At 40.6% G+C, this 12,662-nt stretch overlaps 1 protein-coding gene across 2 annotated transcripts in view; it reads left to right on the top strand.

Annotated features, from left to right (window-relative positions):
• malrd1.L (MAM and LDL receptor class A domain containing 1 L homeolog) overlaps positions 1–12,662 on the top strand; it is a 245,556-nt gene that overhangs the window by 60,726 nt on the left and 172,168 nt on the right. Inside the window, exons 8-11 of one of the 2 annotated variants that reach the window (XM_041565859.1) lie at positions 1,683–1,775; positions 2,225–2,429; positions 4,091–4,228; positions 6,685–6,791. In XM_041565859.1, coding sequence (XP_041421793.1) covers positions 1,683–1,775; positions 2,225–2,429; positions 4,091–4,228; positions 6,685–6,791 — 543 coding nt within the window. Of the gene's footprint in view, positions 1–1,682; positions 1,776–2,224; positions 2,430–4,090; positions 4,238–6,684; positions 6,792–12,662 lie in introns of both variants that reach the window. The other variant, XM_018267285.2, reaches the window with a different exon arrangement.

Genomic DNA, 12,662 nt, shown 5'->3' with positions numbered 1-12,662 from the left:
CTTAGTGTACATCATTCAATTATTTTTAGCTTATAGTGCTAAAAAAAACGTAAAGGCATTTTAGTTTCTTCGTTGGTAAAGAAATCACATTTAGATATTTTTCTTTAATGAAAAATTAAAGTAAACTGCAAAATAATACATTATAACTTTTTATATTATGATATCTAACTTGGGTTCAGGAGCAGAGCTACATACCACTTTTTCTACTTAAACTGCAAAATAACACTAACATAAAGTTCCTTCATGCTCTGCAACTGGAATGTAGTATCATACATTAGTACTGAGGTTCCCAAACTGTCCCTGGATGGGGCCCAACCTGAAGGTCAATTAGGGGAAGATGAGATGAATGTTACTGGTGTTTAATGTGTTTCCAAATGTCTTGCCTGAAGGTCAGTTACAATAGGATTTTAACATCACAATCAAGAAGAATGAAACTTTATCCACATTTATCCAATTAATGGTATTTTTTACTTTAGGGGCAGGGGTCCCCAAACTGTTTTTTACCTGTGAGCCACATTCAAATGTAAAAAGAGTTGGGGAGCAAAAACCAGTATGAAAATGTTTCCTGGGGGTTGCCAAATAAAGGCTGTGATTGGCTATTTGGTAGCATGTGGACAGGAGGATCTGTGGTCAATGAGAGCAACATTCAAAGAGTTAGTGAGTAACATGTTGCCACTTCTTGGGTTGGTTAGGGTCAGGGCACACAGGCAGATTCAGGGAGATTAGTCGCCCGGCGACAAATCTCTTCTTTGGGGCAACTAATCTCCCCGAACTGCCTCCCCTGCCTTCCCGCCGGCTAAAATGTACACAATTCATTTTCCAAAGTCAGGCAACTTCCGGCGACTTCAGAAAACAAATTGCGCTGAGTGCCATCCCTCCGGCAAATTAGGCAGGGGAGGCAGTTCAGGGGAATTAGTCGCCCCGAAGAAGAGGAGATTTGCTGCTAGGTGACTAATCTCCCTGAATCTGCCTGTGTGCCCTGACCCTTAAAGGACAGGTCTGAATGAAACTGGTTCTAATTAAAAAAAATATTGGGCATTTGATACTGCACAATTTCAAAAAGAGTCTCCAGTTCCAGTTTGATAAATCCATTTAAATTCAAAATACAACCCATAACAAAGTATAAGCAGCAGGGTGCAAAATGCAAATCTAGGTCCTTTAATCTTCTTATATAGGTTTAAAATAGACAATGATTCAATGTTGGACAAATTAGTGGTCTCAGGACCACTGTCAGTTGTTTTTCAGTACTTTTTTTTGTGCAATATTTCAGGAAATCTGACAGTTTCTGTTTTCTAATGTGCATTTTAACATTCTTCTTATCTGCTTATTATACATTTTCAAAAAACTTTTTGCTGTACCATGTAACCTCAAAGCATTTAGTCATCACTAAAAACATTCCAATCTTAATTCAATATACAGTACCTCAAAGTTCTTTAGATACAATGGGTTCAATGTAAAAAATAAGTATTTTGAGGGCTAAACATTATTTAAAGTGAATAAATCTGTGCTTAGTGGCACTAATTGTGAATCCCTGACCATGTCCCCCTTTGTTTTACATGATTCATACCCCTGCTTAATTATTCTGTACATATGTGGTATTTGCACTTCCCCTTGCAAGTAGGCAGAGGTTATTAATGTTGTTTTAATGTTGTTATTGAATCATTTTTCATATTTTTACACAGAATAAAACAATACTGTTTGAAACCTGGGCATCAACAGAAGGCATCTGGGTTGAACATAAAGTTTCTCTACCAGGAAACATAAAGGAACTACAGGTATAGAAATCCACAACATGTCATACAATATTCTGTATTATGATATCCCATATCTATTTGTATACATTGACAATGTATTTTGGACATATTAGACGCATGATAAGTTGGTGCCGATATGGGAACCGATGGGAGGGCATAAAGGTATAGCTCCATGGCATTGAAAACTAAGAACTGCTCTTACAGCTAAGCAGGTGGCTCTGCCATCAAGGCCAGGGTACTAGTGACCAAGGCTAGCTTAACTGAATCAGAGGGGCTCTCAGGGTAATCTGCATACACAGAATGTTATTCTCTCTTACAAGTAATGCAGATGTTGGTAAACTAAGGCAAGCAGCATGGGCTGTTGCATAGTATTTGGAGTTGTAATTCTACATCTTTTTGTGAAAACTTGACTTAAACCTATCCCATGATGGCATTTGACATTAACAAAATATTGATGAAACAACCTACAGCTTGCTTTTGAAGGTATCATACAAAGCAACCATGGATTTATTGCCCTGGATGATGTCAGACTTATTAGCTGCTCTGATTTGCCCTTGATTGGAAGCAGCTCCCCAGAAGTACCCAGCTCTGCTGAAACTCTCTGTACCGATGCAGAACCAACCGGTCAACTGGAATGTGATTGTGATGGAAGTGTTGAGGATTCTGCATATTGCAGTAAGTCTGGAATGGGTTGCCATCATTCTCACTTATTTCAGATACTCAGAGCCTACCATCTAGGTATAATAAGGAATACAATTAAATATATGTTTTCTACAGATCAACCATAGCAACCAATCATTAGTTAGCTTATATTGGTCAACAGGACATCGGCTTGCTTGCTTGAGGTAACTAGGTCTTGACAAATGTTGCCCTTTTTTATTACATTACCCCACTTGTATTGTAACTGTACAACTAGGAAAATCCTCTCTCATCTCATCATTATACATATGGAGGTACTGTGTAAACAACACATGAAACATATTTTGCAGCATGACTGATTTACTGCTCACAATAGTCCCTGCCCCAGAGAAGGACACAGACTAGATTCCTAATCACAGTTGTAGAACACATATTAGAGCCAATTTTATCAGAAGCCAGTTATTCTCCCACCATGGTTTTGGAGTAAGGGATGAAACTCATCTAAATACAAGAAGAACATACTGGGGGTCATTTATCAACACTGGGCAATTTTGCCCATGGGCAGTAACCCATGGCAACCAATCAAATAGCTGCATTCATTTTTCTACTTGCAGGTGGCTTTAAAAAGCTTATCACTGATTGGTTGCCATAGGTAACTGCCTATGGGCAAATTTGCCCAGTGTTGATAAATGAGCCCCACTGTATCAGTACTGCCATGATCTACACTAAGATCATAACTCAAGGGGGGTTTTCTAACTTGTAAGTGACTGTTTAAAGCTATTATCTCCAGAGATCTCCAGAGATATTTATCTCCACTGTTAGTAAACATGCCCCTCAGTCTTGGACCATAGAATTCTCCTCCATATCAACGAAAGGTGATATCGTCATAATCAGAATAATGCAGCATCATAATTCCAGAATTGGTGCCTGTTGATTCCTTGGAATTACATAAAGATTGGAGCACAGACAACAGCGGGGGCAACTGTGTGCATTTTAGGGCTGGAACCACATGAAGATAATGTTGCCTTCATGTATTTCCCATCGGAAGCAATGGTGGTGGTAGCGGGGTGATCTCTATCATTCAATACTGCATTTTTAGTGAGAACAAAAACAAACGCCAGGCAAAACACCCAAAAATGCCACTATTTGCCATTGCCCTAAACTCTGTCCGCTTACATGAGATAATATTAATTCCTAATAATTCATTAATAATATGAGTTAAGGATTTTAGAGGCATGGTTTCTGCACAGGTTGCATAAATCAAACGCAGATTTCGTGTAAATGCTTTTTTTGCATTAAACGCCCTAGCAATTGTTTCATGAAGTATTTTATGGTAGTCTTGACATTTTATGGCAAATATGTAATAAAAGAGCAACACATTTCTATTCAAAAGATAATATACATAATTAAAATAATGGGTGATGCACATTTATCTTCAACATTTCCAAGCATCAGGGTTTTCCGTAGGTTAAGATCTTATCAATGACACCTTATAAATTCCATTGTTAATCTGTACCTTTACTGAAACGTATCTTCTTACTTTTCTAAGGTACAGTATCAAAGATCCTGCTAATAACAAACTCACATGAGATGCATTGTCCTAAGTGCTGGAAACCTTTAAAATCAAAACACACAAAAAAAGTTGTATTATTGCATTTTAATCCTAAAGATTCTAAACTGCTGTTTCTGATGTTCAGGAAGTTTTAGCAAATGCGACTTTGAGTCAGGCTTCTGCAACTGGAAACCACTATCAACAGATGGCTTGCCTTGGAGTATTACCATGGGAAGAAGCACAAAGGATGAAACATTGCCCAATAAAGACCACACAACTAAAAGTGAGGAAGGTATGTGTCCATGGACTTTGCATGACTTGAATATCCTATGTTTGGCTCTAGAGCTGCTCAAATATAACATGTGTTTTCTTCAGAGAATGAGTACTAGTTAAAGTAAATCCTAGTGATGGGCGAGTTTGTCCAATTTTGATTCGCCGGAAAATTCACAAAAATTTTGATGCCCGCGTCAATTCTGAAGGTTGTGTCAATTTTGATGCTGGCGTTAAAGTCAATGGATGTCCAAATAATGTTGATGCACGATGGTTTTGACACAAGCAAAATTTTCCAATGCGCGGCCAAATTTTTTTGATACCGGCGAATTTATTCACCGCCCGCAAATTCACGCCTGGCGAGTTTATTAGCCCATAACTAGTGAATCCTTTGCCTGACAGATAAGAGCAAACAGCAAACTGGAGTGGGTGCTTAAAGCAACAGTACAGATACCACCAATTATTCTCACCTAAAGGGGCAGTGCTCATCCACATAAACCTTTGCTTACCACAGCACAATAAATAACACTTGAAAAATTGTTGAAAGTGTATTTCACTCTATCCCCCCCAAAAATTGTTCAGACAGTGAGCTCTGTATATACAAACCCCTCCCTTCCCTTAGCTGCAGCCATTGTTAGGCTTTAAGATGAGGTCAGTTTATCTGGTATTTGTTTTACTAACTTCCCTTGCTCAAACAGAGACTCAGTAAATCAGGAAGTGGTTTATTTTCTAACAGGAAGGAAAGGGATATGGTTTAATGTTTTTGAAGGAAATGGAATATGTTTCTTAATTAAAACAAAAGTGAAACTTTTTTTAGCACATGCCCTGTTCATTAAGTTCATATTGAAAAAGTAATTTGAGCTGTCCAAAAGCTTTGAGTGTCACAAAAGCTTTGGGTATGGTTTATTGGTGGTCTTTCTATGTCAAGGCTGCTCCAGCCATATCTCAAGGTGAGAACCTTGCCTAAGGCAGAAGCTAGATGCTAGTTGCCGGAGGCAGCAAAAAGCCATCTCTGGTAACTTTAAGAGCCAAATTTCTGGGCTTTAAACCTGGAAATTCACTGTGAATTTTATTATTGGATTCTGTACTGCCACCACTTTATTACACCTACCTAAAAGTTTGGCGCTCAGAAATGAGGCAGCTTGGGTGGTTGGCCAAAATTACCAGCATGAAGTGCTGCTGTTTCAAATTCATTATAGAATAAAAAAATAATTAATCTACATTGCAAAAGTGCTCAGAGCACTCTGAGCAATGTGACAATTTGTTTTGAGGGTTGGTTCAACATCCACAATAAAGCAGAAGTTCCAGTGATTTGTGTTATCCAAAATGTCAAATGATCAATTAAGAGGAATAGATTTTAGGCAAAAGCAGCTTGGAATTTAGCACAAGCTGGTGGAAACACTTCCCTTTTGGAATAATCTCTTCCTTCTGAGTGAAAAAATTCATCAATCATTTGTAATACGTATCTGCACAATGAATAAGTATAGAAAACTATATCACCAGGACAAAGTTCTTGGTAGGTATGAAAATTGTGAGATTCCTGTCCAATGAAATATACATCGACTAGGAAACACTGGCATTGCCAACTTGGACCATAAAATACTCATGCTTTGGTAAATTGCATGAAAATAGGGCGGACACACTCTTTAAAACAAATTCTGGCAAGAAAAACACATGCAGTGCATGTAGAAACATGTTTATGTTTGTGTGTGTTGTATGTCCTTGCATACACTTGCATGTCCTGTGGGAACTGGAATGGGTTGCAGCAATTAGCAAATGAAAATGCACAAACCAGTTGCTGCAGCAAGAACAGATGCAAACACGGCTTGTACTCATCTCTGATTGTCTTCTATGATAAGATGCAGCTCTCATACATTTTTTAAATGATTCATCTATTATAGAAGAGGAAGAGGAAATGCTTAAAGCAATGCTGCTTTTTTAGCCAGTGTACTGGCCCTTTTTCAGTGTACAAAATATTCTACTTTTTGTATGCCAAACGCAAAAAGATAATAATTTTCTGCAGGGTACCCACAGCCTTTTATAATAAGTAGTGCATGCTGCTTTTCTTTATACCTGAAAGTGTTCACTGTACATACAGTATGTTTTAGTAACTGGCCAAAGGAAATAAAGGGCACAAGTGCAGTTGTCAAAAGTAACCAATCAGCATTTAGCTTTGAACAGCCTTCTCCAACTTGACAAATGAAAGCAAAGGCCTGATTGGTTTCTACTGGCAACTGTGCTTGAGCAGTTTAGCAACTGTGTTCTTAAATAAAGTGAGCACTTTTTTTTAAAAACTGATTATCTAGCCAATGATTGGCAAGCATTGGCATTACAAATTATGGCCAAACAAGCATCTCTCTGATGGTTGATATGCATAAAACTTGGAATTGTGGGCTTTTACTTGCCCTTTAATGGCAGAAAAAAACTTACTAAACTTACTAAAAGAATGTATGATCTGTTTCTGTTTAGGACATTTCCTGTATTTGAGTGCACCTTCAAAGCCAGAAAACAAGTCTTCATCACAGCTGGAAAGTTCTTTTTTTGTGAAACCTTTAAGCATGGCAGCTGCCTGCAAGGTATGAATTTCATGTGCCGCTTCTCTATTTAACTGCTGTCTAACATTAGATGTATAATTTACTGCTCTTCTTTTGTGAAATGATTCTAGCTATGCAAATGAGCGGCTTCTGGTTGGTTGGGCTGCACTTTATTAAAGGTGCAACATGTAAGGGAAGCATCAATATTTTAACTCACCCCCTCAAAGCAGGAGCAGCGCTTCAGATTTTAATTAGTGTTACTTCCAGAAAAGAGTTCAGCAAGAGCAGCGAGATGGAAGCATAAGTATGTGTATGAGACAGGCAAAGTTAGACCCCCCCCATATATATAATTACTGTGAACCCCTAATCACTTGCAGTTTCCTTTGCACTGAGAATCATTTTATTTGTCCTGCCACTTTTCATGAATCATGCACACTAAGGGATTTACATAGGGTCGAATATCGAGGGTTAATTAACCCTCGATATTCGACTGTCGAAGTTAAATCCTTCGACTTCAAATATCGAAGTCGAAGGATTTACCGCAATTCGTTCGTTCGAACGATTGAAAGAAAAATCGTTCGATCAAACGATTAAATCCTTCCAATTGAACAGTTCGAAGGATTTTAATCCATCAATCGAACAAAAAAAAGCTAAGAAAGCCTATGGGGACCTCCCCCATAGGCTAACATTGAGGTTCGGTAGGTTTTATGTGGGGAAGTAGGGGGTCAAAGTTTTTTTTAAAGAGACAGTACTTCGACTATCGAATGGTCGAATAGTCGAACGATTTTTAGATTCGAATCGTTCGATTTGAAGTCGTAGCCGAAGGTCGAAGTAGCCAGTTCGATGGTCGAAGTAGCCAAAAAAAACATTAGAAAGTTGAAGATTTTTTTTATTCTATTCCTTCACTCGAGCTAAGTAAATGTGCCCCAAAGTGATGCTGGGGACCTATAGAGCCACCCTGAATGTAGAGTAAGATTACGGTTAGGGTCGTATTTCAATCTGAAGCACCCCCCTGAATCGCGTAAGTAGTAAGATCCCTGCAGGATAATGCAACAAACCTGCTCTTTGCTTGATCGGAGTGCCCTCCTTCCTTTTAATTTGATGTGTGTTTGAGCAGTGGGGACGCTGAGGATGGAGCACCCAACAAGGAGCTAAGGAACAGCTTTATGGGAAGGTGAGCTTTGAGCGGTCCCTTTGGTTTGGTTGAGATAATGCAGAATCAATAGATGCACCTGAATTGCAGCAGAATAACCACACACTAAGGGGCAGATTTATTAAGGATTGAATAGAAAATTTTAATTTCAATTTTGAATTTATTTAAGTTTAATTGGACTAGGGAATAGTCCAAATTCGTTTTGAGTTAAAAAAAAAAATCTAAATTCGGATTTTGAAATTTATGTACTGTTCCTTTAAGAATTGGAATTCGACAATTCGCCATCTAAAAATTGCCAAATTGGTGTTTTAGCCTATGGGGGACTTCCTACAATCAATTTGGAGTTGTTTTTTTTTTTTTTTATGTGAAAAACTCGAATTGAATTCGATCGAATTTACCTGAATTTTTTTAATGTTTTTGATTGGTCGTTTTTTTTTTTTTGAGTTCATGGGCATTTTTAGAAACATCCAAAAACTCAAAATTCGATGCTTGATAAATCTGCCCCTCGTGTTTTAAAGCAGCTTGCCCGAAATGACATCATCCCCACTCCAAAAATGCAATGTACAATTGCATGCATTGCATAACGATTGACCCATTTGTGCACAAATGCTGCATTATGGGTACAAAAACATGGTAATTTGAGTACAACAATTGCCCTTTGCACACTGCTCCTGTAGATGCCTATTACAATGTCTTCATTGTTCTATTCCAGCCTAACTAAAAGTTTCCATGTTTGCGCTTGGACTAGTAACCAATAAACAAGTAACATTTACCGGTTGCAACATCTGAAATGTTGTCTTTCAGTTCTGCTGCTGGTAGGTATGAAATAAATGTGTTCAATAAGGAGACTTAGGGCTCTTACAAACAATCCGGTTTCATGCGTTCAGCCGCAGGGGAGCGCAGGAGTAGACGCACTGAATTCTTTTCAATGTGGCTGTACTCACACAAACGCATGTAAGCGTTGAACACAGGTTGGGATTTTACCTGCATTCGTCACTTACATGCGTCTGTGTGAGTACAGCCCCATTGAAAAGAATTCAGTGCGTCTACTCCTGCTTTCCCCTGCGGCTGAACGCATGAAACCGGAACGCAGGGGAGCACAGGTAAAAACGCTCGTCTGTAAGAGCCCTTACACAGTCAGCAGAAGCCCCCCCACTGAGACACAGTTAAGGCCTCCCCTGGGCACAAGTAGCAGGGCACAACTCCTCATCTAAACCTTGGCCTGGGATTCTGTGCCATAAGTAAGGGCTCTTACAGACGAGCGTTTGAAGCTGCGCTCCCCTGCGTTCCATTTTTAATCGGTTAAGCCACAGGGGAGCGCAGGAATAGATGCATTACATTTTTTCCAATGGGGCTGTACTCACACAGGCACGTGTAGGCGCCGAACGCAGGTTGAGACGCAACATGCTGCATTTTTCCTACGTTCGGTGCCTACACGCGCCTGTGTGAGTACAGCCCCATTGAACGCAGAAAAACGGAACGCAGGGGAGCGCGGGTAAAAACGCTTGTCAGTAAGAGCCCTTAGGGCTCTTACAGATGCAGGAAAAATGCAGCATGTTGCGTCTCAACCTGCGTTCGGTGCCATAAGTAAGGGCTCTTACAGACGAGCGTTTGAAGCTGTGTTCCCCTGCGTTCCATTTTTAATCGGTTAAGCCGCAGGGGAGCGCAGGAGTAGACGCATTCAGTTTTTTTCAATGGGGCTGTACTTACACAGGCGCAAGTAGGCGCCGAACGCAGGTTGAGACGCAACATGCTGCATTTTTCCTGCATCTGTAAGAGCCCTAAGGGCTCTTACTGACGAGCGTTTTTACCCGCGCTCCCCTGCGTTCCGTTTTTCTGCGTTCAGCCACAGGGGAGCGCAGGAATAGATGCATTACATTTTTTTCAACGGGGCTGTACTCACACAGGCGCGTGTAGGCGCCGAACGCAGGTTGAGACGCAACATGCTGCATTTTTCCTGCGTTCGGCGCCTACACGCACCTGTATGAGTACAGCCCGATTGGAAATGTAATGCATCTATTCCTGCACTCCCCTGCAGCTGAACGCAGAAAAACGGAACGCAGGGGAGCGCAGTTAGGGCTCTTACTCACTGGCGTTCTGACCTGCGCTCCCCTGCGTTCCGTTTTTTGGCGTTCAGCCGCAGGGGAGCGCAGGAATAGACGCATGTCATTATTTCAAATGGGGCTGTACTCACTCAGGCGCGTGTAGGCGCCGAACGCAGGAAAAATGCAGCATTTTGCATCTCAACCTGCGTTCGGCGCCTACACGCGCCTGAGTGAGTACAGCCCCATTTGAAATAATGACATGTGTCTATTCCTGCGCTCCCCTGCGGCTGAACGCCAAAAAATGGAACGCAGAGGAGCGCACATTACGCCAGTGAGTAAGAGCCCTAAAAACACTCGTCAGTAAGAGCCCTAAATAATTTAATCGGTTGCTGTGCAATGGTACCAGCAAGTGCTTTGTATCTCCCTCCTTCCAATCTATATGTTAATTTTAGCTTCCAGCATACTGGTGTGTAGCACAGGTGTATAACAGAAATCTTCATTTATGTGCAGGAGACAGATTGCGGGGGTTATTTACTCCATGCAGTGTAGGGCGCAAAGTGCAACAAATAGGCACAATCCAAATAGTGGCTGCTTTCTGCACCTGGGGCCAAATTGGAAATCCGGCTCTGTGAACAGGTGTAAGGCAGCCATGTCCTTACTGTGATTGCACCCCTTGTACTTGTGTGTGAGAATAAATTAAATGACCCCATGCTTTATAAGGACTTTTGGAATAGTAGGCAAGGTTAGTCTATAGAGAACTTCACTGCATATAGAAGCACATTCTTCTTTAAAATAAAAAATCCCATTCCCCACTGTTGAGCCTAAAGCCAGGTTAGGTACATAGTTTTCCGTGGAAAGGTTTTTCGTAGCTCGGTAAAGACAATTCCTATATATGAGCTACCAAACATTCCCAGAACTTTAATCAACAAATATGCCATCAGAGAGCTGCACAGCTTTCAGACAAAAAGGAAAGTAATATACTTAGCACAGTGATGATCCTCTCTGTCAATTGGCCCAGGCACAGTATGAAAACAAACACATTACACCAGCACGGATGGCCCACTGACATAGCAGAGTGGAGCTATTTAAATAAGCAGTAGGGTTTCCTAATTCTTACAATAGAAAGGCTATTGCAAATAATTAATCACGGTTTAAAAAGGCTGCAAATGCTTTTTTTTTTTTCTCATTAGAAACCTTGTTCAAGTAGTGTTTTTTCTTCCTGGCTGGGAAATGGTTGATAGTTTTTTTTGAAATACATTAGGGGTCATTTATGTTAAAGAATGCAGTGTGCAAAGTACAAAACAAGGCTGCATTTCTGATACTGATATGCCAGCTCCTCCATGGATAAAGCACAGTGCCATGATGAGGGGTGGGAGGGTGGAGGCACTTAGGTTAGAGTTCTGTATCAGGTCAGGTACCCACAGAATACCTGTAATGTGATTAGGTTTTGGGCAGAAAGTTTAGATTCCATGATCAGGCAGGTATTCCATGGGTTGCCCACCTGGGTACCCAGCTAAGGTACAAGATTGGGCACCCCCACCATCCCCTGAGGTGTCTGCAAAATGTGTCCACTTACAGATCTTTTTAGGCTCCAGCATGATGTCACTTCTGGTGCACAGTTACATCACTTCACGGGTTGGAAGGTAAATAAACTATTTGCGGGCCTGGTCAGATCTAGGTAGGTGAACTTATTGGGTGGCAGGTGGGGGTTGTAGGTCAGCAGGTCAGGCACAGGTCTGCTCGACTGGACCTGCACAGGACTCTAACATAGGTGTCCCCCCACCCATGCACAAGTTAAAGGGCATGTAAAGGCAAAAAAATAAAATCCCATTTAAGAAACATATCTCCAATATACTTTAATTAAAAGAATGTGTACTGTTTTTATAAGTAACCTGACAGTATGCAGTGAAATTCTCCCTTCATTTACTGCTGTGGATAGGAATTGTCAGACAGTCCCTAACTGCTGAGCAGGGAAACACTCATACTTATGAACAGCAGGGGGAGCCCCTGCCTTACTTCCCAGCCATGCAGAACTCAAGCAGCTTTGTTTGGTTCCTTGTAGACCAGTCAGCGACTGTGTAGAGATTTGTATTGGATTTTATTTTTGCCTTTACATCCCTTTACTGTTTCCAACTCCAGCTGCAGGGACATAGATCATGGAGCCAGATTTAAACAGATAAACTGGGATACTATTTGGAGTATTATTTTGCTGCAGCCACTGGTTCTGCAGAGTTGGAGAAAGTTTATATTAAACATAACAAAAACTATAAAATCCACATTAGATTACATTACAACACAGGACCCAGTGTAGTCTGTATATTCTGATTATTATCATTATTATTATCAGTCTTGCTGTATTGGCTTCTGGCAGATATTATTTGACTTGTGCTGTTTTGATAATTTATGATGATCCCTAAGCAGCCCAGACCACACTGAGCATGTGCACAGTCTTGGTCTTGCAAAGATGTTTAACAAAGTTACAAGATGGTGACCCCCTGTAGCCAACTTTGAAAGCATAAATCATTTGTTTGATTAGGCTTGTGGTGCAGTAAGTTCATGTTTATATTTAGTATACAAAATACAGCATTTCTTGCCTTATTCTATTTTAAACTTTACATGCCCTTTAAGGAGCAGCAGTTAGTGTAAGGCACAGTGGGGCCCTGTACTTACCTCTTGGACTATGGCAGATGGCGGGTCTGGACTGGGATCCAAAAT

Source organism: Xenopus laevis, chromosome 6L, assembly GCF_017654675.1.
Source record: "Xenopus laevis strain J_2021 chromosome 6L, Xenopus_laevis_v10.1, whole genome shotgun sequence".
In the NCBI taxonomy this organism is placed as follows: Eukaryota; Metazoa; Chordata; class Amphibia; order Anura; family Pipidae; genus Xenopus; species Xenopus laevis.
The sequence above is the reverse complement of the archived record's forward strand: the minus strand, read 5'-3'. Positions and strand labels throughout refer to the sequence as shown.